This window comes from Rosa rugosa, chromosome 2 (genome assembly GCF_958449725.1).
Source record: "Rosa rugosa chromosome 2, drRosRugo1.1, whole genome shotgun sequence".
Classification (NCBI taxonomy): domain Eukaryota; kingdom Viridiplantae; phylum Streptophyta; class Magnoliopsida; order Rosales; family Rosaceae; genus Rosa; species Rosa rugosa.
Window position 1 is genome coordinate 6,415,853 of NC_084821.1, and position 24,108 is coordinate 6,439,960.

The 24,108-nt window shown below is 38.9% G+C and overlaps 4 protein-coding genes across 4 annotated transcripts; 3 read left to right on the forward strand and 1 right to left on the reverse strand.

Moving 5' to 3' along the window:
* The first annotated feature begins 1,064 nt into the window (after positions 1–1,064).
* Positions 1,065–4,175, forward strand: LOC133731865 (protein YELLOW LEAF 1, choloroplastic). The gene is made up of 5 exons (XM_062159297.1): positions 1,065–1,153; positions 1,870–1,951; positions 2,275–2,477; positions 3,491–3,560; positions 3,789–4,175. The coding sequence occupies exons 2-5, from the start codon at positions 1,894–1,896 to the stop codon at positions 3,992–3,994; spliced, it is 537 nt and encodes a 178-aa protein (XP_062015281.1). The 5' UTR covers positions 1,065–1,153; positions 1,870–1,893; the 3' UTR covers positions 3,995–4,175.
* A 5,483-nt stretch (positions 4,176–9,658) lies between these two features.
* Positions 9,659–11,197, reverse strand: LOC133730238 (DNAJ protein JJJ1 homolog). Its single transcript, XM_062157865.1, has 2 exons — positions 9,957–11,197; positions 9,659–9,758 (listed from the first exon to the last, which is right to left on the reverse strand). Exons 1-2 carry the CDS (start codon positions 11,195–11,197, stop codon positions 9,659–9,661), a joined length of 1,341 nt encoding a protein of 446 aa, XP_062013849.1.
* A 1,158-nt stretch (positions 11,198–12,355) lies between these two features.
* On the forward strand, positions 12,356–15,093 carry LOC133730239 (heat shock cognate 70 kDa protein 2-like). The gene is made up of 2 exons (XM_062157866.1): positions 12,356–12,560; positions 13,424–15,093. Exons 1-2 carry the CDS (start codon positions 12,536–12,538, stop codon positions 15,091–15,093), a joined length of 1,695 nt encoding a protein of 564 aa, XP_062013850.1. The 5' UTR covers positions 12,356–12,535.
* Positions 15,094–18,881: 3,788 nt separating this feature from the next.
* On the forward strand, positions 18,882–20,896 carry LOC133730240 (uncharacterized). The gene is made up of 6 exons (XM_062157867.1): positions 18,882–18,959; positions 19,113–19,172; positions 19,306–19,508; positions 19,743–19,815; positions 20,011–20,322; positions 20,613–20,896. The coding sequence occupies exons 1-6, from the start codon at positions 18,905–18,907 to the stop codon at positions 20,894–20,896; spliced, it is 987 nt and encodes a 328-aa protein (XP_062013851.1). The 5' UTR covers positions 18,882–18,904.
* Positions 20,897–24,108: the final 3,212 nt, after the last annotated feature.

The following is a 24,108-nucleotide window of genomic DNA, read 5'->3' on the forward strand; positions in this document are numbered from 1 at the left end:
GGACAATTTTGGCTCATTTTGGTGCTTTGGGTCAAGGACCCATAAAAGAATTGTAAGTTTGTAACAAAAATCAAACTGGTCTTGGATGAATTTTAAAAGCAATTGAAAATAGGTTTTTTTTTTTTTTTTCTCTTCTCGTATGTAAGTGTTTTTGTCAAAATTTGAAAAGCGAGTTTAAACATTTCATTAGGCCTTAATTAAAGCCCCATAGCATTGCTCGATAAAAGAATTGTAATAAAATAGATTGAATATATCTATGGTGAGTTATACAAGCACTTAAAAAGTTGAAGGTAATATTTCCTCACATCAAAATGTTTTGACAAATTTCAAAACCATTTTGAGACATTTCAGAAGTGTTCATTTTTCTCTAGCGTTAACCCCTTGAATTTCTTTGTCAATTTTTTGTTGGTAACCCTGCTTGAGAACTCTTGAAGATTGTTTCTAAAATACGGCAGTCATACCACGTGACGGTGCAGTTGTCCAATCAAAATCCAAACAAAACTATTCTTAGACCGTCCTATTTTTATTCCAAATTATCCCTATTTTTTAAAAAGCAAATAATCAAAACACCCCCTACAATACATGGCACTGATTGGTCAGCCGTTACATACACGTACGCAAGACTTTCTCACTCTAGAATTATTCCATTCCATTCCATTCCCTTTTTTTTTTTTTTTTTTTTGGGTGAACAATTATTCCATTCCTTTGGAGTTTGGAGAGTGGAAACAACAGCAAAGGCCCAGAAGATTCACCAAAAACGTTAGATTTCCATGGTCACTCACTCACTTTGGTTTGGGTGAAAAATGCAAACAAAGCCCAAATCTGTGAAACTTGGGCTACATGTAAGAAAAATCCTTATTTAAACCCAAGATGAGCTAAAGAATCCACCTGAGATGAAACCAGTCCACAAGGGCAAGACCGTAACTTTAATAAGATCATAAACTTGAGAGTTCGTTAGCCTTTGCTTTGCTTGCTCATCTTCAATAGGAGGAGCCCCAACTCCACATCCTCTATTTCTCCTTCAATTTTTCGAATTCCACACCATTAGGGCTAGGCTTAGGGTTTCGCACTCATAACCAAGCCGCTCGAAAAGGGTTCACCGGTTTCGGGATTTGCAGCGGCTGTTCAGCTTCAAAGGAGGAGTCTTTATCCGGTAAGGAGTTTTGGGTTTTGATTCTGATTCGTACCCACCTAAAAAAGATTGATACTTTGGAATTTCCATTCTTGTTTTTTTCTTTGTATAATTTGAACCTTGGATTCTTTAACTTGAATTGATCATTGTCCTGATGTAAAATTTGAAAGATTGCAACTTTTCTTTGCATAGGGAAGGGAGTATTGGAGGTTTAATATGTATAATTGGTTTGGTAATTTCACCAGTTTAGGCAATTTCCCATGAATAAGCTGATCAAATATCAATTCGTGTAAGCAAGCTAGCGTATTATGTTGCTTTGGATGAAACAATGGTGGTTGGAGTTGAGAGTTTTGAATTAGGTGCCAAAGCCAGGAAGTCATTGCTCAATAATATGCGCACTTGGACGGTAGTTTATAGAAAAATAGTTTTCCACTTTATGTTGCGAAATAGAAGCAGAGTCGATTTGAAGGTCTATTCTTTACTGAGGAACAGAAGAGTTGCTTAGCAGAGTCAATTTGAAGGGTCTATTCTTTACTGAGGAACAGAAGAGTTGCTTAGTAGAGTCAATTTGAGGGTCTATTCTTTACTGAGGAACAGAAGAGTTGCTTTTGACGCGCTAAAGTGTTTGAAGAATTATCAGGAGGAAGTTGCAATTGGGGAGATTGTTTCGCATTTTTTTATATTATATATATGCATATAAGTAGGTGTTGATTGTTTTATAGTCGTAATGTGCAAAGACTTGTGTTTTTCAGGTGGTTGTTATGATGGTGATGCTTACTGCAGCAAGTGCAATTGCTAGCTCACCTCTACTGCCAGCAGGTATTTCATAAGTAACCATTTTTAAGGTTCCGTGATTTAATTGATGATAAGTTTGTGCCACCATTTTTCTAATAGTTGTAAAGTGAGGATTTGCTGTCCGACTGAGTAGGAATGTAAGAAATGTGGACTAGATTTTTTCTGTCAATTCAATTACATGCTCATGGCGGATATTTCACTGGATGAAACTTCTCGTGGAAGAACTTCTTCCAGAACTGTATTGGTGGTTGGAATTGTTTTCACTAGGATTTTCAGTTTTAGAATAATTGCGTTTTGATTTTTTAGAATGATATATGATTGTTATGATGCTTCTTTGCATATGGTAGGGTCAGTGGGTCAACAGGGCAGACGAGCTGGGGTTTATGGGTCCGGTCCAAGAAGAGTTTGTGTGGATAGAAGTGTGGTACGCTCTGACATTAGACCAGTGGGGCTTGGCACACGGTTATCACTTGAGAGAAGAAAACCATTATCACTAATCACGGGGTCTCGTCGAACGCAGTCTGCTTCTGTAATATGTGCTTCTTCTTTGGTTAGTTTTCTACTGGATGTTCTATATCATTTCTACATCTTTCCTTGTCCATGTGTGACAATAGTTTATGTCCTTTGGATGTGGGTTTGTTCTCTTTTAACATCAGCCCTTTTTATATAGGCTATAGTTTGAGAGAAACTAGACAGACCTATCTAAAACTTAAGTTATAGTTCGGAAATATACAAGGAAAAGCATCCTTTGTTTTGAGTTCAGGCCCTTAAAAGAGGAACTCAAAGACTGATAAAATGCTATATGTTATTGAATGAGGCAGATAGATCAAAACCTTCTCCTTTTTTTGTCCAGCCTAATTACTTTGTTCTTCCTATAAACCTACTTGTAAAATAAATGTTGCCGAAGTTTAGTATTAGCTGCCACTGGACTTGGTGGGCTCTTGGTGTGGATGTTTCTCTCAGTGAAGCAATTCATCCATATAGCTGAAGCAAAAGCAAAGTTGGGTTGAATCTTGCAGTAACAAAATGTCCTTAAAATGTCATCATCGAGGGTGATTCACGAGAGCTAATTGCTGTTTGGATCAGCCTGGTTAAACATCTACTATTGTATGTATTTTGCCTGAGCCTATATGGCTGTATATTTTTGCAATTTCCTTCTGGTGATTGGAAGGAACTGTAAGAATATTGACCACACAGCCTAAGCCAATAGGTTTAACCCTCATTCCTTTTTAAAAGGGTTGCGAGGGAAGACACGTGTGTGCTTTTTGAAAATAACTTTTACTTCAGTAGGGTTATGGGCCCCAATCTCAATTAATCACCTTCTTTGCTTTGTTTTTTCTTTTTCACTTTTTTTGCAAAGAAATTTTATAGTTTGTAGTTGTATTGTGTGTTTTGTAGCTTCTGGTTGTTCATGACCCTGCAATACATGTCAGGAAGTTGCTATGCTTAAAGATGCTTAAAAAGTATATGTAATGACAAAGTAATACACACTTTTGTTGTCTTCTCTTCTAAAACTGATTGCCAACTTCAAAACATATCTTGATTTTGCTCCAATATTTGCAGAATGCCAGATGCGGTGCAGAGCAAACGCAAACTGTTACACGTGAGGCTCCAACAATTACACATCTTCCTGGTAAGAGCAGACACGTAGTGTTAGCTGCCTATACAGTGGTGTCAAGAACCTGGTTTTGAAACTTTGGAGATGAGTTTGTTTTCTTCGTTTTTTATTGTGTCAAGGTCTTGATCTTGATGTTTGATGGTTACTTGAAATTCCCTTGGAACTGCTGTTTTGTGTATTCCATTTCCTTCTTGATATTCTCTAGTTCGTCAAATATCACATAACAGTTGAATGAAATTACAGGCAAGGAAAAATCTCCGCTGCTTGATGATGGCGGAACAGGATTCCCTCCCAGAGATGATGGTGGCGGTGGTGGCGGTGGGGGTGGTGGTGGAGGCAACTGGTCGGGAGGCTTCGCGTTTTTTGGATTTCTTCTTTTCCTCAGCTTTCTAAAGGATAAAGAAAGTGAAGGTTCTTATCGAGAAAATAGAAAAAGGTCTTCATATTGAACTTTAGTTTAAGGTTCCTCGACTTCCTTCAGCTATATTTTTCACTGTTGAATAATAATTTTAACTTAAATACCTACAAAAAAGGGTCAGTTTGATATTGTTCTTGCCAACTTTGGGCATCAACTCATCAACAAGACTTCTATTCTTTACTTGAAATATTGAATCAGTGTAGCATCTGCAATTCTTTTTTTTTTTTTTCTTTTTTTTTGGCAAATGAAATTTCCTATGTGAGTTCAAAGAACATAATGGAAAGAACATAATTCAAAACCCTAATATCCACACACTGGCAGTATTTTAATTTTCTTGATTTTTTTATTTTTATTTTAATTGTGTTAAAAATATGATGCGATTGAACCTAAACCATATTAATGATGTGTAATAAATTATTTTTCAAGTATATCTCTAATTTCATTTCAAAATATGAAATTGATGGCTCGTGAACTTCATTCAACAAACAAAAAAAATTACATTAGCATTTATGTATTCTATTATTTTTTAATAAGCTCATATCTTCAATATAGTAGAGGTTCAATCACTTGGCACAAGTATAGTAGGGACAATTATAAAACCATATTGAAGCTGTATAAATATTTACAACCATACCCTTTCAAAAATATACACACACACACAGAACCATAAGCTCTACATCAATATAAATAAATATTTTTCACTGACATTACATTTTATACTTTCATTTTACTGACATTACATTTTATACTTTCAAAAAATGAAAGTAAGTATTCCAAAAAATGACGTATTAGTAGACAAATTTGGGTCGTTATGTAATATTTGTTTTTCAACTTTTGAGATAAATGACTTCTTCGTGAGGGTGGGTGGATAGAGTTAGGGTGTTCGAATGTGAGCAACTGGTCGAGACCATGTGAGTGTTGCATGAATCAACTAAAAAATATTTCATATAAAATCATTTTGAAGAATTCAATATAAACAACCAGAAGAAGCGAAAAAAAAAAAAGGTTCTCATCGGTCAGCAATTTAAGCCATTGATTTCGGACTCGGGCCTTCATAAGCTGCTTGCTGATGACAATGTCTTCTCCACCATTGATTTCAGAGTCTTGATCTTGTTGTTATATATGGCGTTTGTTTCGGGGCACCATAAGTTTTATTTTTGGTGCTTTCTGGTTATTAATGTGACGGTGAATTGTCCTCAGACGTGGTCATGTAGAGGTGGCAAACGGACCGAGCTGGCTCGCTTTTTATGCTTCGTTTCGTGTCCGAGCCGGCATATTTTATTATCGTGTTTGGACTCGTGCCTGCTCATTTACTTCAACGTTAAATCCAACTGGACAATGACCCAATCCTATATCCCGCGGGGCCGTGCTTGTGTCGGGCCAACAACCAGGCCGTATTCGGGCCATCTAAAAATCAGGCCCGATTTTAAAATTTTAATTTGAGTATTTCTTTTTTGTTATTTGTAATTGAAAATTGATTTTATTTAACTATAGAAAAATAAAATAAAATAAAAACTCTAATTTTACTAAGACTAGTTTTCTAGACAACGAGATCACTTTCGTCCGATGGCGGCCCTGACATAGGCCTCGCCTAAGGTATATAAGACCATGACAACTAAAGTAGGTAGAGATCAAAGTTACACATCTAAACTGGGTATGTGCAATTCTGCATGATAGAGAAAAAATAAGGGAAAAATTCACCAACGGTGTCTGGACACTTAGGGGACTTTCAGAATGATACATGAACTTACAAAGTTATCAATGTGATACCTGGACTCATTTTTTCGTATCAACGTGATACCTACGATCAATTTCCGTCACGGAGCCGTTAAATTTTGTCACGGAAATTGGTCGTAGGTATGACGTTGATACGAAAAAATAAGTCCAGGTATCACATTGATAACTTTCTAAGTTCAGGTATCATTCTGAAAGTCCCCTAAGTGTCCAGACACCGTTGGTGAATTTTTCCCAATTTTGCACGTGCGATGCACGTGAGTCACTTAATGAAGACAAAAGGACTGATTTACCCTCAAATTCTTTCTTATCTTTTCTTTTTTTCTTTCTTCTTCTTTCTTTCTTTCTTCTTCTTCTTCTTTTCTGGTTTCTTCTTCCCCAGATTTGAATCATCAAGATTCAAATCATCTTGCTCGTTCGATTCCCACTGTCGATCGCCGATCAAATACCGCCACTGCGTCTCAATCCACCTTCATGCACCACAGATGTTTATGGTTTCCCCAACTTCAAATCCTATAGCAAATTGAAATTGTGCATTGAGGCTTCACTGCTCACTCCGAGTTCATCCCCGCCGCCGCCGCCAATGACTTGACCACCACCACTCTCGTTCTCTCCTCCGACCCCCTTTTATACACCATTGATCAGAAACTCAGACCCCGCCAGCCCTCCACTCTCAAATCACAGCTCCAATCCCACCCCTCCAATCGACGGCCTTGCTAGGCCGATCGTATCCAAGCCGGTCCTGCATGTCGTAGAATTGAATGGCGGTGTGGGCGACGAGCCGGATGCTGCAGTCCCTGGGGCCTTTGGTGGTGCAAACCTTGCTGTGGCGGTCCTTCCGGCCGGTGGCCTTTAGAATGTGACCTTAAGCCTCCACGATTTCGCTAGCGGTGGAGGAAGAAGCAGTCCTTATCCCCAAACCCAATCGAGAAGCAGCGGAGGACGACGTTGTTGTGCGGTGGTGGAGGTTGTTGTGGCTCTCCCCCATTTTTCTTCCTGCATATTCGATGGTGGGTTCTCCGAAAGCGGTGGTGTTGGCAAGGAGAGAAAGAGAGAATAAAGAAACCAAAAAAGAAGAAGAAGAAGAAGAAAGAAAGAAAAGAAATGGGAATTTGGGAAAAATTCACCAACGGTGTCTGGACACTTAGGAGACTTTCAGAATGATACCTGAACTTACAAAGTTATCAATGTGATACCTGGACTTATTTTTTCGTATCAATGTGATACCTAAGACCAATTTCCGTCACGGAGCCGTTAAATTTTGTCACAGAAATTGGTCGTAGGTATGTCGTTGATACGAAAAAATGAGTCCAGGTATCACATTGATAACTTTGTAAGTTCAGGTATCATTCTGAAAGTCTCCTAAGTGTCCAGACACCGTTGGTGACTTTTTCCCAAAAAATAATAATAATGAGTATCTGAAATTGTTGGGTTTTTATTCTTTACTAAGAGAATTGTGTATACCCCATATTATATAATGTCAATGTTTCAATACCATCATTGTATTAAATAATACGTGTAAAAATACTGGTAAGGGTTTCTATTTTTTAAGAGTGCCTTATCCCTTAAAGTTAAGGGTGGGTAAATAAAGCTGGGACAAGCTTGACGAAGTGTCTACTGGTAGACCTTGAACTAGTCTAGTAGGCTGCGGTAGTTTGAGAGAGGAACTGGTCACTGGTGCACTCATATGCATAGAAATACAAAACCCATGTGAGGGTTGATCCAATGGTCCTAGTTCCTCTGATTTTCTTGATGAGACTGTGAGATGCTATTCCAATTGACTGCTTCAAAAAGGTTGTTACCAACTCATGCAAATTTCATTAGTTTTTATTTTTCCTTACTGATTTTAATTAGTGTCATCCTTACGCATCTCTCCTATATAAAGGCTGCCTTGGTTTCATTCTCAGCACACACACCATCAATTCAGATTAGTTCGCTCCTACATTTATTACATACCAAGCTCCATCAGTTTTGCTGAAGAAAGAAAAAATGGACAACACCAACAACGCCAACAAGCCCCGCAACGATAAGGGGGCTCCGCACCATCCCCAGCCATCCCAACCACCACCCCCAACCTTTGACATGACTACAATAATCACCAAGCGTAAGGATTTAAAATTTGCCAAAAAGAAGGAGGAAGTTGAGGATGGATGTCTAGGATCGGGATAGGGATGGATATGGATGGGTCTGTTAAGTTTGTATTGAGTTTCTATAGAGTATGCATGTCATTTTAGTTAAGTTTTCATTATGTGTTCCCTAGTTGGTGTTTGTAGTTGGTTATGTCCCTCCCTCCCAAATTGTATTATTTTAATGAACTAAAACATAAATAAAGAGACATTGACATGCCAATTAATCATGAATCACCAAAACAATCCCAACTCTAGCACCAACAAAGGGGCTTACAAGCCCCCACCCCCTATCCATAGCCCTCAGAACCCCATGATTATGATATATAGGAAATCTAAAGAAGCTCAGCTTAAGGCTCAAGAGGCCGGCCTTGAAGAACGTTCAGGCCAAGAACGAACAAAGTGGTGGAGACCCATGAGCTAGTTGAGAATTTGCCCTTGATCCCGGGTCAAGTTTTTGTTTTCTAGGGTGTTTAGGTGTTATACATGTGTTTTTATTTTACATGTATGCATGTTCTTTTTAATTTTCTATATTGTCTTAAGTTTTAATATGTGTGTACTACTCTTGTATTATCGTGAATTAAATCATTTTAATTTTAAATTCAAGCATTTGACTTATTGGAAGCTCTGAAGCCTTTACTTATACTAGTATTAAATTATTAATTGGGTTTTTTTTTTTGAAACGATTAATTGGGTTTTTTATTCTCTAAAGAGTCGTTAAATTAATAAATGTACGTCATGAGTATGCTTATTAGGGTTTCAGACAATTTGGTCCACTCCCAAACCTCATGCACGCCTTCATAAAAGAAGCATGCATCTATGATCTCTCCTACCCCGGCGCACTCATGCTTTTCCCTCTCAGGAGCTAGGACCCTAATCCTAAATCCATGTAATCCCTAAACAATATTGTGGCTGCTGCTGCCCAAAAATGATGTCTTAACAATCGATCTATAGGAATGGAGCTACATATGAAAGGTAATAAATTAATTATTAGAGAGAAAAATGAAGTTCTGAGTTCTGCTGCAAGTAAATTAACTGAACTTCAGTTGGCATTGCATGGCTGGGAACTTTATGTACAAATATGTTTTGTGAACGACAACTTTTACGTTAAACCAATTGTCTCAGTTAGAGGAAATTATATATGAGGCAAAACAATCTGTGTTGGGTTGAAGTGGGGCAAAAGCATTGTATATCTGGAAAAGCAGTTGCGTGCATGGGGCTTCAGTTAACCAGGCAAATTGACATGAATAAAATTGCATATACATGCATGTTTTCGGGTGGGAATTTTAGTCGATAAAATTGCAACAGTTTTTTCCAAGTTAGGAAGTATTGTAAGAAGTTTGGCTTGTTTTCTGTTTCTCTAATGTAGGAGCTAGAACTCTAATATACTCTCTTTGTACATATGCAAACCACGCTAGCCAGCATTGATAATTTTGATTATACTTATTTTTCAAGGATATATCATGCGCTATAGTGATCCAAACCATACAAAAACCCCAATGTCGGTGCCTAATATCATCTTCAATTGTTTTTTTTTTTTTTTTTTTTTTTTTTTTGCGTTGTTTAAGATTTTTGAGATTGAGAAGGAAATCCTTTTACATATTACAAAATTTAAAGTTTTAAACAGATATATATGTTGGAAACATTTGTACCGACGGCAGTTTCGAAACTACTGTTAAGGAACCAGTCTGCACCTTATGGAGTACACTAAATCCCTTCCTATAAACCATATGCACACTCCCATGCATGCATTCTAGTTTTGTCCACCATTACTCTTCTTCTCTTCCCATCCTCCCTCCTCCATTCCTTTTATTCTGCTCTTTATCTCTCTACTTTTACTCTTCTTGCTCCTCCGATCCTTTCTTTTTCCGTCCTTTCTGCTGAATTTCATCATCATCTCCATTTGCTACTCTAGAATCAGGTTTTGGTTCCTTTCTGTTTGAACAATCAAGTTGGTTAGTTTTAGTACTCTTCAGTCTTCACCCTCCTCCTTCTCTTCGGTTTCCTGTCTCCTCCATTATTATTCATTTGCTTTAGCTGATCATGTTTTATGGCTACCTCATCGGCATCGTTATCCACATGACTACCGGTCGCCATATACTCAACCATTGCTTCAAAAACTGGTTTACCAACCTATCCATAGTCTTTTGCTTTGCCACCATGGCTAGAAGAACACCCATCTCATCCACAACCTCCTCCTCCTCCTCCTCATCATATTTAACTGCTTCACTAAAGTTTTTCCACCTATTGTCACTGACACAATCAGAAAACTCATCACTCTCTCCAGCCACTTCATCCCCTTTTGCTTTCACCGAAACCTCTTCTTTATCAAGCTCATCGTAATCCCTCTTGTCCTCCATCGACTCAACAACAATTTCACAATGGTTAGATTGCAACTCTATTAACTCTGAAACCCTACGAAGGTGCTTCTTCGACTGCTCGTGATTCCTGCACTGCTTCTCACTCCTAAATCCCTTCCTACAAACAACACACTCCCATTCCTCTATCTCCTTTATCTTCTCCTCCTCAGGATCACCATATTTTCTCCTCCTCTCAACCACTTTGGTCCACTCCGGCTCCTCGTACTCCCTAGCCGCTTTCTCCAACTTCTCTTTCTTTAACCGCTTCCTCCTCTCGTTCTCCTCTTCCATCTCCCTCTTTCTCTCCTCCTCCCTCTTCGCCGTCATCTGCATAACCCTCCTGTCAAGCCTCTTGGAATTTTGTGCCAAACTCCGCACCTTGTTGTTGTACTCCTTCTTGGCCTTCTTCCTAGCTTTCATGTTTTGGCGGGACCACAGCTTCACTCTTCTGCGGGAGACCTGACTCAGATCGTACTCATCATGAGGTTCTTCCCAGCAAAAATCCATAATGGAACTAAAGTTGAGCCAGTAGTTATAAAACTGAACAACCTCAGGATACGGGCTGTCCAGATTTCCCATGCGCGGAGGGCTGTGAACAGAACCCCACGGCAGGTCATTCCTTTCTTGAAAAGCACGCTCGTTGGCGTAAATCCTTTCAAAAACTTCGGAGTAGACCTTATAGAAGCCGCGGCCGGAGTCGGAGTAGCCGTTGAAGTCGATGTTGTCGAAGGCGGCTTCGAGGTCGGGGTTGAAAGCCTCTGGCACAGCGTAGGTCTGGAGGTAGGAGTCGTAGAAGGCTCGCTCATGGGGTTCTTTGAGGATGTCGTAGGCGTCTTTGATTGCTAGAAATTTGGCGGAGGCTTCATCTTTTGGCACACCGCAACTGGAGTTGTATTTGTCCGGGTGGTATATTTTGGACAGTTCATGGTAAGCATGTCTGATATCATCCATCGAGCAGACGGGTTCGAGGCCCAAGGTCTCATAGTAGCAAACGCGTTCGGTGCTCTTCACCATTGTTGGTGGTCGATCGGCAAGTTTTATCGATCAAACAGCGTATTACGGAGAATATACGTACTATAGCTAAGGCTTATATATAGAGCAACAAAACATGATAAACCCTAATCACAATCTATCTAGGGAGAAGCAAACGTAATTGGACAAGGAATCGTAATCTGTTTATATGGTTATTTTAGTGTTTCTAAAAGACTTTACGTGCTATGCTTAGATTGATTGTCTAGTTTATGCACTACTTGATGTGCTAGATGAGAATGTAGGTTCTTTCATGATATCATTTTTCTCTATTTGGTTCTCATCATGATTAAGAATGTCAATCTCACGACTTGATGTTTATTATTATCAATTCAGGGTTTTATTATTTCTATATATAATACTAGATAAATAGCCCGCGCTTTGTTGCGGGTATTTTTATTATCGATATGTGTTTTCAGTCGATTATAGTATATAAACAACAATTATCTTTTGGTAGTTAAACGCTAAATGAGGCTATATAGCCCACGCTCTCTTTCTGGATTCTATGAACCAAAGAGCAAGAGTAGATTTCACTCCAAAATCAGTGGCAACTGTAAGTATAATCTCCTAAGGCGTGAACATTGATACAGAACAATTACAGATCATTAATGGTGTTGATGTACTCTTGAAACATATAGAACTCCTTCCCATCTCTGTAGATCTTGTAGGTGCATCATTTTATGGTCATTGCAGAAGCTATCGAAAGATGTCCAAGCTGGTAATATATAGAAACATATAGAGAATTATTTGACTTGTTTCCAAAAGTTTACAAACTCAGGTGCCAAAGTTGGAAATTAGAGAAGGGAATTAAGTCAAATTCAGTTTCCCATCGATTCAGCGTACGTATAGTACTTATTAACCCTTAATTACTATGACTCATTCTGAAATAAGTTTGTTCAACATATTCTTTTTTTATTTATTTTTTTTTTATACAAAACTCAGTTAAGTAGGATTCCTTTTTCTAGTGACAAATGGATTTGTCATGCTGAACACCTCCGGATATAACTATTCCATATGGAAAACCCACGCCCACAGCACTAAAATGTTATATAATATATCACAACCTTGACAAAAGTACAGAATAACATAAACAGTTTTCCTCTTTGTACTTGATTTAAGCTTTCTTCAATGGCTAAGGCAGCAAAAGGCAAGGGTCCAGCGATTGGTATTGACCTTGGAACAACTTACTCATGTGTTGGTGTTTGGCAACATGGTTGCGTTGAGATCATAGCCAATGACCAGGGCAACAGAACAACACCGTCCTATGTTGCTTTTACGAACAATGGGCGCTTGATTGGTGATGCTGCCAAGAACCAAGTCTCCATGAACCCGACTAACACTGTTTTTGGTGAGAATTATATATATAACACTGTTTTTGGTGATATATATATATATATATATATATATATATATATATATATATATATATATATATATATATATATATATATATATATACAGGCCGGTTCTGAAGCGGACGTCCGCACTTTGCTAAAGTGCGGACGGCGACGGCGGCTCGGGGCTTGGCGGACGGAGGCCGGAGGCTTGGCGGACGGGTCTGGGCAGCGTTCGAGGTCGGAGGAGGTCCGAGTTGCAGGTTCTGGGCAGCAACCCGACCTGCAACTGCAGGTTTTCTGGGCGGCGCTACAACGACGTCGCCGGCGACTCCACCGACTGCAGACCTCTCCGCCCGACCCCTGGCGTCCTTCCGGCAACCTCCGCCTCTCCGTCGCGCCCCGAGCCGAGCTGCAGCAGCGCCGTCCGCACTTTAACGAAAGTGCGGACGTCCTCTTTGGAACACCTCCGTGTGTGTATATATATATATATATATATTTTAATCATAACAATCCAATTGATGCTATTATATCGTAAATATTTTGCTAGAATTAGACTGCTAGTTACCCGTCTGTTAAATATGTGATCACTAGGTTCTTTAATATTGTGTCGTTGACGTCTTTTTCATGATAACTAACTAAGACTAATAAGTTCACAGTTAATGCACTTACTGTTCTTGTTCTACTTTTGTGCGAACACCTGACCTTATTTTATCCACTTACTGTTCTTGTTCTACTCTTGTTTGTTGGTAGAATTCATTTGTTTACAAATACTTTTACTTTGTCCCTTGACGATTTTAGTTAGGTATAATTGCTTCATTCACAGACAATTTTGATATCAGATAATTTCTAATTCTTTCTGTTTAAACTATTTTAGATGCAAAGCGGTTAATCGGTAGGAGGTTCAGTGATGCCTCTGTTATAAGTGACATGAAGTTATGGCCTTTCAAAGTTTGTGGTGTAGGGGACAAACCCATGATTGTGGTCAATTACAAGAGTGTAGAGAAAAAGTTTACCGCTGAGGAGATTTCTTCGATGGTTCTAATAAAGATGCGTGAAATAGCAGAAGCTTATATTGGGTCAGTTGTAAAAAATGTTGTTGTAACTGTCCCAGCATACTTCAATGACTTTCAACGTCAAGCCACAAAGGATGCTGGAGTAATTGCCGGTATGAACATCATGCGCATCATCAATGAGCCAACAGCTGCCGCCATTGCTTATGGTCTTGACAGAAAAAGCAGCACTGTTGGTGGAAAGAATGTTCTTATTTTTGATCTTGGTGGCGGTACTTTCGATGTTTCTCTTGTCAAAATTGAAGAGGGAGTTTTCGAGGTGAAAGCTACTGCTGGAGATAACCACCTTGGGGGTGAAGATTTTGACAATCGAATGGTGAACCATTTTGTACAAGAGTTCAAGAGGAAGCACGGAAAAGACATTAGCAATAATCGCAAAGCAATAAGGAGATTGAGAACAAGTTGTGAGAGAGCGAAGAGAACTCTTTCATCGAGTGTTGAAACAACGATTGAGATTGATTCTTTATTCGAAGGTATAAACTTTTACACCACAATAACCAGAGCAAGATTTGAGGAGCTCAACATAGATCTCTTTACAAAATGCATAGAGCCTGTGGACGAGTGTTTGAGAGTCGCTAAAATGGACAAGAGCATTATTCATGATATTGTACTTGTTGGTGGATCCACTAGAATTCCCAAGGTACAACAACTATTGCAAGATTTTTTTAATGGCAAGGAGCTTTGCAAAAACATCAATCCTGATGAAGCAGTTGCATATGGTGCTGCTGTACAAGCTGCAATTTTGGGCGGAGAGGGAAAAATTGAGAAGGTTCAGGACTTACTCTTATTGGATGTCACTCCGCTATCTCTTGGTGTAGAAGATTTTAAAGGAAAGATGCGTGTCGTTGTCCCAAGAAATACTACTGTCCCCACCAAGAATCTACTACTTTTCTCAACTGTTGTAAGCGGGCAAACTTGCATAAAGATTCCTGTGTATGAGGGGGAAAGAATAGTTGCCAAAGAGAACAGATTGTTGGGTACATTTAAGCTCAAAGGCATTCGTCCTGCTGCAAGGCGAGTCCCTGAGGTCCACATTTGGTTTGAGATTGATGCCAATGGAATTTTGATCGTCTCTGCTGAGGAAAAATCAACGGAAAATAAGAGTGTAATCACACTAACAAATCATAGCAAAGGAATGCTATGTAAGGAGGAAATCGAGAAGATGGTCAAGGAGGCAAATAAGTATAAGTCAGAGGACGAGGAGAATAAGAAGAAATTGGAGGCTAAGTTGGTTTTGTTCGACTATACATATAACATGAAGGACACAGTTTCTAATCTACCTAAGCTCAACCGAGCAGACAGAAAGAAAATTTCGAATGCAGTTGAAGAGGTGATTAAGTGGCTTGATGAGAATGAGAACCAACTTGCTGAATGCGAAGAATACAACAGCAAGATGAAAAAACTTGAAAACATCTGCAATCCCATATTTACCGAGATGTACAAGGGTGCTAGTACTCCCAAGTCCTTATTATAATATGGGTGCATGGTGGATGAAAGAAGTGAATGAAAAAGGATGGTGTTCATTTCGTTTTTCTTTTATTTTTTGTTTGATGCTCGAATTACTTTTCATGTTGTTGGCCTTGTTTCACTCTTATTCTTTATTTTCTAGTTCTGTTTTTAATTCTAGCTAGCTTATTTGGTGTCCCATCTTCTTTCGTAAGATCTGTCTGTGAGGAACATGTTAATGCCTTCTCCTTGTTTCTAGTTCTGTTTTTAATTCTAGCTAGCTTATTTGGTGTCCCATCTTCTTTCGTAATTAAGATCTGTCTGTGAGGAACATGTTAATGCCTTCTCCTTGTTAGGCTTTCTGCAAAACTGGTATTCGAGAAGGATATGTTAAAAACAGGGAAAACAGGGAACGTTTGAGGCAAAACTCACAGGCACTAGGACGCCTGTTGAAGTGTGATATTTATATAAATCGATTATCGATGCAATATTATTGTTGCAGTGGGGACTTCAGCTGCAGAATTAAGGCTGTTCAGGTCAGTTGTGGAATGTTGTTTTCTTAGACATGAAGATCCTGTAACAGTTGCCAGGAGGTTAAAACTGGATCGTAAAGTGTACCGGTTGATGAACAAGATTCAAGCTTTGTGTTTGTGAATGTAAAATTTATAATTCACCATCTGAACTTTAATTTATGCCGACTGGCCATAGGTGGTGGTTGCTGGTGTTTGGGTGGAAGAGAAACTGCACTGTAGCCTTGCCTTATTTGCATCATGTGGCCATGTGCTCCCTGGATCACCACTTTATCTACATTAATTCAAACTAAACACACACAAATATATATATAGATCCTATCCAGAGCGAGGCCTCGCTCTGAAATTAAAGTGCGAGGTTGGAGTTTAGGGTAGTGCGATGTGGATATGCGACCGAAAAGTGACCCTAAACTCCAACCTCGCACTTTAATTTCAGAGCGAGACCTCGCTCTGGATAGGATCTGTATATATATATATATATATGACCACAGTATACATGTTAAAAAACGTTGAACACTCGAACAGGCTTGAGGGGGGTAGTATTTAAATGAAAGAAAATGCAAAACCCGTGACTCACAAAGTGAGCTACAACATCGCTGCTTTCACTAGGAGATGAGATAATACAAGTCAGAAACTCAGAATTGAAATGCATACTAGAGGTTTGATGGTATCAAACAATAACTGCATTGTTATGGCTATAAAAGCATTGCATCTCGAGGTGTCTATGAGAGCTCCAGCATGGTCATGGATAGGCTTGTTCAGCTAAATAAGGTTATAATATCAAAATGCTCTCCAATAAGCAAGCAACTCAATCAAGTGCAATACAGACATTATATACAGCATGCGGGAAAATCGATGAACAGTAGGACCACACTGCAATATATTGAACATAAATGAAAATTCCATTTCATTAGAGAACTTAAGAGAAGTCATCTCAAAATAATTACATTGTTCTTCAATTCCTAATAACCTCATCAACTTAATTACTAAATCCCCAAATAGGTTGTACCTAAATGCTTTTCATTACATAAGTCTCGTCTAATATCAAAATTCATAGATCTTCCCCTGTGACCAATTTCCCTATTCTTTCTTCCCCACTTTGAAGAATTTGAAGGCAGTCTTGAGAAATGTCAACCTTACAGTTTTGGTAATATTATATCAATCTGCTGTGACAGGAACGTGATCTCTTCCTAGCAGCCTCTCCTCCTTGTTTAAAGTTCAAAATTTTATATTGATTAACGATGGTATGATCCGATTAATAGTTTCCAAATAGTTTTCCTAAATATCTAGTTTGTATCGTATTAGGATTCTAATACTTATCCCAAATGGATCAGAAGTGTGGCCATTGCTTGGATTCATATGGCACGCTTGATCGAAGTAACCTCTTACATTTTGCCCATCTCAACAGGCCGAGAAACTGAGGTGCAGGAAGCTTGGCCGTTTGTGCAGTGGTTTTTACATGAGCATGGCATTTCATGCACATTGAACACGGCTGGGCGTCGCTTGACAATTTCAACCACCAGAAACTAGAAAGACAATGAATCCAGATATTATAGACAAGGTTGGGGTTGTTCTTGAACTTGTGGCAAGTAATCGAACTAGTATTCCGGCAACCAAGGCAGTAGAAATACTAAATAGTCGTGTGCAACATGAAGTCATCAAGACTGGGTTTCACAATGGTGGGCTTTGTGCAAAATTGGTGTACTAGAAGGATAAGTATGTTAAAAACAGGGAAAACAGGGAACGTTTGAGGCAAAACTCACAGGCACTCGGACGTCTGTTGAGGTGTGATATTTATATAAATGGATACATTATTGTTGCAGTGGGGACTTCAGCTGCAGAATTAAGGCTGTTCAGGTCAGTTGTGGAATGTTGTTTTCTTGGAAATGAAGATCCTGTAACAGTTGCCAGGAGGTTAAAACTGGATCGTAAAATGTACCGGTTGATGAACAAGATTCAAGCTTTGTGTTTGTGAATGTAAAATTTACAATTCACCATCTGAACATTAATTTATGGTAAAAAGAAAAAATGAAGTTGCATTATTCTTTACTACGTACTCCCGGATTTAGAAAAGGTTTGATATATGCCATCAGATTACATATATTTCAGCTTCATTCCAGTATCCTTTTCTCCAATTGTATAACAAAGGTGATTTTTTTATTTTAATTTTTTTTTTCCCAACATAAGCATAAAATTATGATGCGATTGAACCTAAAGTCAAGAAAAATACTGCCAGTGTGTGGATATTAGGGTTTTGAATTAAAATATTATATTAGATCCTCAAAGAAATTAATTTTATTTACACATTAGAAATTAGCAAGTCAAAATAGATTATGTGGCAGCTACCACGTCATTTGGGATTCATATTGGTATAATTTTTTGGGATCTGTAGCACTACTCCATGAAAATTTATAGTATAAATAAAAATAAAATTTTTATGATCTAAAATTTTTAATTCTTTTTGTTACCTTCCTTATCAATTAGAAGAGAATCTAAGAATTTAAGTAAAGTATATTACAATAATCAAATTTAGATTATTATTTTAAATTTTCTTTCTTCCTTTTTTATCTTTTAAATTTAAAGTTAAATGAGTCAAGCCGAGCCTATTCAAGCTCGAGCTCGTCCAATAAATCGAGCCGAGCCGAGCTTGAGCATGGAAAAAAAAAATTCAAGCTTTAGCCCGGCTCGAGCTCGATAAAAAGTAAATGAGCTGAACATGATCACCTTGGTCTTCGCTCCGACTCGGTTCACTTGCACCCCTAATAAAAATCTAAATAAAAAAAAAAACCTTATATTGTTCTCTCCCAAAAAAAAAAAAAAGGAATAGAAAATACTTGATATACACGTCTCATGCTTCGTAAAACCCTCTATACCCTAAGCCTCAGTTTCTCTCTGTAGTCTTCTGCGTTTGGGGTTTTCTTCTTTAGAGGTAAATCAGGTAATGTAAAATATTCAAACCTTCCATCAGCGTTTCACTAACTCTTTGTATATGGCATGATAAAAGCCGCAAAATGTTTCATCGATCTGCTGATTATATTAGAAATATTGTATGATTCAAAGCTTTCACTGCTCAGTTTTCTCCCCACTTATCAATGTATTGTATATAGTGAATCTGAAACTAGATTATTGAATTTACTGGCTAGCTGAAACAGGTCTAATGTTTATTAGATCATGCTTTTGATGGGGGAGTATTGTATGATTGGGATTGAAACAAAGAGAGACATCAGGGTTCTTGCATAATATACTTTACGATTATTTAAGCTACATCAATGGTCCTCTGTGTTTTCAGCTAATCTATATCGAGTGGGAATGTTGACTGCTGCAACTGCAAATACAATTGCTAACTCACCACCATTGCCAATAGGTACTGTCTGAGTATCCACCATTCATTTTTTTAATACTTATAGGAAGTGTAGACTTGAATTTTCTGTCAAACTACTATGGTTACATACTCATATATGACTGCGAATACATAATAGGATCGATGACTTACGAAGGAACTGGTTTGTTTTTGTAGGTTGGTCTGGCCTATTGCTCTTTCCTTGTGCCTATTTCGCTTTACGGGGTTCATTTACAGGTACAACAACAGGCTCTCTTGGAAGAATTTCTTCCATTAAAGTGTGGGCGGTTGGAATGCGGTTTTACTCCGATTTTCAGTTTGCTGATATATGAGATATGAGTACTGTATGATGTTTCTTTGTATGCGGTAGGTTCAGCAGGTCAAAGACAGAGACAAGCTGGGCTTTATGGGTCTGGTTCAAGAAGAGCTTGTGTTGATAGAAGCGTGGTACATTTTCAGATGAGACCGGTGGGGATTGGTGGAGGGTTGTCACTTGAGACAAGAAAACCAATCACACCAATCGTGGGGTCTAGTCGAATGCAGTCTGCTTCTGTAATATGTGCTTCTGCTTTGGTCAGTTTGTTCTCATTTTCTGTATCATCTCTTTTTGAAAATGCTTTTTACTTCATTAAGTAGGATTGTTGATTGGCTTCAATATCTCCTGGAATTAGTCATACCTTTTACAAATATACTGATGCTCATTTTGGTGCAACTCTAGTTGTATTGCGATAAACATGCTACATATGGACTAGCTTTGCCTATAGATGTATTACATTTTTTGTCTTGATTTTGCTACTCTTTTTGCAGAATGCCAGATGTGCTACAGGACTACAAACCAAACCTGTTACACACCAGGCTCCAACAATCACAAGTCTTCCCCGTAAGAGCAAATACTTATTGCTTTTCTGAACATGAGCAAATACTTATTGTTAGTTGCATATCTGGTGGCATTGAAAAGGCTGGTTTTCTAAAAATTTGGAGAACAGAATGTATTTCTTGTCTTCTTTATTCTGTAGTAGATAGTCCTTTTCCAGTAAATTTCAGAAAATTCACATAATAGTTGATGAAATTACAGAGAAGAGGAATTCCCTGCAGCATAAGCTTGATGATAGTGGTAAACCGCCTCGTAACAAGGGAAATGATGACGGTGGTGGTAATAATGGGAGGGGTCGACCTCCAAACAACGGAGGATCAGAAGGCTTCATTTTTTTCGGCTTTCTTCTTTTCCTGAGCTACTTGAAGGATTTAGAAAACGAGGGTTCTTATCGAGAAAACCTGAGCTACTTGAAGGATTTAGAAAACGAGGGTTCCTATCGAGAAAACCTGAGCTACTTGAAGGATTTAGAAAACGAGGGTTCTTATCGAGAAAAAAGGACAGGAGATCATGGTCATTGAAAGATTTGAGAGCACATATCATGGAGACTTTTGTAGTTTAAGGTTTCTTTCGGTTGTATATATAATATATTATAACAGAGTTAATGAAGAATTCACAATTGTATGATTCAAATATCTCAATTGTATGATATTTGATTGCTTAGAGTCTGGTGAGTGGTGAGTATGTCTCAAAGAAGTTGGAGACAAAAAGTATTGAAAACAAGCCTAAATCATTGTAAACTCCCAAACTCTTCCGCTCACTATCAAGGAGCAGCTCTAGAGTTCGTTGTTCAATTTTTGCAGAGTCTGAAATAATGGGTTCAACACTGACACGATTGAAGCTGTGGGAGGAGAAACTCTACAAGGATTTGAAGTACGAAAAGGAAGCCATGAAATCAGATAAGAGCAATCCCCATGCAGAAACCAAGAAAGAGGAGGATCAGATCATAATGGTGAACGCCAAAATTAAGGTTTTCCAAGAGAGTGCTGAAAACAACTCTAAGAAAATTACTGAATTGAGAGACAAACAGTTGCTTCCCAAACTAGTTGAGCAGCTAGATGGGATGATGGAAAACTGGAAACTCTGACATTGCTTTTATGAAACCCTAAAGAAGATTATGTCTCAAATAAAAGAATCCCTCCCATTACTCTGCGATGACGTGCACCGAGAAGCTACTAAAACGCTAAAAGAAAAGCTTCACAATTGGTGCCCTAGCTTTGCTTTTATATATATCCCTACAAAGAGCATACGTTGAAGTTCTTTATTGTTGGCTCTCAATTCTCAAAGAATAGCCCACCAACATTAGTTAGCGACAATAATGGTGATTGGTTAGGTTTCCTAAAAATTCTGGAAAGTAATACAAAGACGGTGACTAGTGAGATGAAAAGGTTTCGGAAAGATGTTGAAGCCCTGTTAGCTCAACAGAGGAAGGAGCATTACAAAAACATGGAGATCAAGCGACTTGAGAATATAGTCAAGCATAGAGAGGAACGGATTTCGGAACTTGAGAATGATGTAGAAAATATTTCTCATGAGGGTGATGGAGCAGAGATCCAGAGATTGAAGGGCAAGATTGAGGAGTTAAAGGGTGAGATTGAGAAATTTAATGGCGAGATAGAGGAAAATAATGAGAAACTTCAATGTAGAATGAAGAAGACGCAGCAAATGGTGAATCAATTAATTTCAGACCGGGTTCTCTAAAGTTTTCGAAACTCTGGCAGAGTTTTCACGCAAAGCTACAGAAATCTACACTGAGCTTATCAAATGCCTGCGCACGTAAAGATGACCATCTTTTAGTTTCAAGGCATGTCAATTTCAGACAGTGTGTGCCTTTTTTTTTTTTTTTTTGATCAAGAAGAAACTTCATTAATACTGAACTGGTTACAATGAGTTTGGGCAACATCTCTAACACAGAAATGGCCACTGGAATTCACACTAGAAATCCATACTGACTGACTGACTCAACTACAGACTATAACTGACACAACAACTAAAAGGCAGAGACAACTTGCGCAAGAGCAGTGAATGCCTAACTCACAACTTTGTCAACACTAACTCGCCACCCAGAGTCCTCTTGACATGTCTTTGATCGACCAAGTCTACACTCGTTGTGACTTCGAACCCGACCAAATTGAAATGCTAGACCATCAGACCTGAGACTAAACTAAACCCAACTCCATTGCCACCTTAATGTCAACACCGGCAATCCACAAATGCTCCAAATCGCCATCAACTCCGACCCGAAACCAGAAAGGAACGACCCACTAGAAGGCCAAGGATGATTGTCTATGCTAGTATGCCACAGCCAGACATTTTCGCCACCGCTGCTGACCCAACTCCAGAACGAAACGACCCTCTAGACCGCCGAAGAGGAGATTATCTATGCCAAAACTTGCAGTGCACCGACCTAATAGCTAAAACTTAATACCGAAAAACAAAAGCAAAACAAACACAACCCTAAAAACTAATTATAACTGCCCACCAACCCGGGCCCAACACACATAACCCGGCCCAACCCCTTTGGTCCCTGCTAAGGACACCCACGCTGCTGGCATCCCCGATCGCCACTGCCTAAACACCCGCCTCCACCGGAGACTAATCGCCGCCATCATCATACCATCTTCCCTTCCGCCTTAAACCAGCCATCACCCCTGAACTGGAGTATTCCATCCCTGCCAATCACCGGACCAGACCCAAACCTAATGTCGCCGGCTATGGGTCTCCTCCACACAGCCGCTCCATCTCCGGCACCGGGCGACGATTGACGCTCAAGATCTGAAAGCCAAAGGCCTACGATAGATCTTGGTTGAGCGGAAGAGTTTGGGAGTTTACAATGATTTAGGCTTGTTTTCAATACTTTTTGTCTCCAACTTCTTTGAGACATACTCACCACTCACCAGACTCTAAGCAATCAAATATCATACAATTGAGATATTTGAATCATACAATTGTGAATTATTCATTAACTCTGTTATAATATATTATATATACCAATGTTTTAAAAAGCGCGCGTCAGGCGCGCCTTAGTGCGTGAAAGGCGTGAGGCGTGAAGGAAATTGCCTCTGTTTTCCAGATGAGGCGCAGAGGCGGCAAAGGCGGAGATGGAGGCGTTGAAGGCGGCGAAAGCGCGCCTTAAGGCTTGCTGAGCGTACGCCTGGGAATTTTTTTTTTTTTTTTTACACACCAAAACGACGTCGTTTTGGTGTGAGAATTATAACTCCTTCAGGTCTCAAGCTGAAGTCATTTTCGACTTCCTTCAGCCTTCTCCATCAAAACTCCGACTCTTTCACTTCCAAATCCCAAATCCCAAGCAGCAAATTTGATAAAATCATCAAGAGCCCATGAGTTTTCTCAAGGATTTGGCTCTAAAGGAGGCTCTTTTCGCACTTGGAGCAAGAGATTTTCTCACTTGGAGAGTTGGAATTGGATTTGCAGTAAAGGATTTAAGGTATGAATGATTTCCTCGATCTTGCTGATGAATCTGATGCTTTGAATGATGAATGTCTTGAATTCGATGCTTTGTATGGTCTGAGTCTTTGAAGTAGTTTTGAAATAATACCTATATTAACTAGTTCTGTTTCAAATTAATCACTTGTTCTATTTTGCTTGTTCAATTAATCACTTTGGTGCAACTGGGAATGTGGGATTATGATAATAGCATAAATGAATGAAAATCATGTATGATAGCAATCAGTGCAATGCTAGCAATTGATACTAAATGAGGGAAAGAACGTGGGTATTGGCAAGGTTTGCAGAATAGGCAGACCATAGCGTTGGGGATTATCATGTGCTTTGGTCATTTTACTCATATAATAGCAATCTGGGATTATCATGTTGTTTGGTCATGTTACTGATTAAGTGATTAATAATCTGGGATATCATCATGTATATGAGTGTAATTGATAGGATGTTATGTGCAATTGGAATTGGAATTTGGATTTGTAATGCAATGTTTAATTCACTACCCTGCAATATACATGTTTTCTATATAAAACTAGTTCTATACATAAATACGGCTAATTTATACGTAAGGCTTACGCCTTACGCCTCGAGGCGAACGCCTTGCTGAGGCTCTCCCGAAAACGTCTCGGCTACGCCTCAGCCTTTTAAAACATTGATATATACAACCGAAAGAAACCTTAAACTACAAAAGTCTCCATGATATGTGCTGGACGGTTGAATCGCCCGGAATCCAAGAGCCAAACTGAATCCGGGTACTTGAGTGGGACGATCACCATGTCTTCCATCAGAATTCCACAACCCGAAAATAGGGGAAGATGCAACGCCATCCCAAATCAG

Excerpts from the sequence above, each read along its gene's own strand:
- LOC133731865 (XM_062159297.1), top strand. The coding sequence starts at position 1,894 with ATGATGGTGATGCTTACTGCAGCAAGTGCAATTGCTAGCTCACCTCTA. Across the intron at positions 1,952-2,274 it reads CTCACCTCTACTGCCAGCAG|GGTCAGTGGGTCAACAGGGC; the intron begins GTATTTCATAAG and ends TGCATATGGTAG. Across the intron at positions 2,478-3,490 it reads TAATATGTGCTTCTTCTTTG|AATGCCAGATGCGGTGCAGA; the intron begins GTTAGTTTTCTA and ends CAATATTTGCAG.
- LOC133730238 (XM_062157865.1), bottom strand. The coding sequence starts at position 11,197 with ATGGTGAAGAGCACCGAACGCGTTTGCTACTATGAGACCTTGGGCCTC. Across the intron at positions 9,759-9,956 it reads AAGCAAAAGACTATGGATAG|AAAGGAACCAAAACCTGATT; the intron begins GTTGGTAAACCA and ends TTGTTCAAACAG.
- LOC133730239 (XM_062157866.1), top strand. The coding sequence starts at position 12,536 with ATGAACCCGACTAACACTGTTTTTG. Across the intron at positions 12,561-13,423 it reads CCCGACTAACACTGTTTTTG|ATGCAAAGCGGTTAATCGGT; the intron begins GTGAGAATTATA and ends AAACTATTTTAG.
- LOC133730240 (XM_062157867.1), top strand. The coding sequence starts at position 18,905 with ATGTTGACTGCTGCAACTGCAAATACAATTGCTAACTCACCACCATTG. Across the intron at positions 18,960-19,112 it reads CTCACCACCATTGCCAATAG|GTTGGTCTGGCCTATTGCTC; the intron begins GTACTGTCTGAG and ends TTGTTTTTGTAG. Across the intron at positions 19,173-19,305 it reads TTTACGGGGTTCATTTACAG|GTTCAGCAGGTCAAAGACAG; the intron begins GTACAACAACAG and ends TGTATGCGGTAG.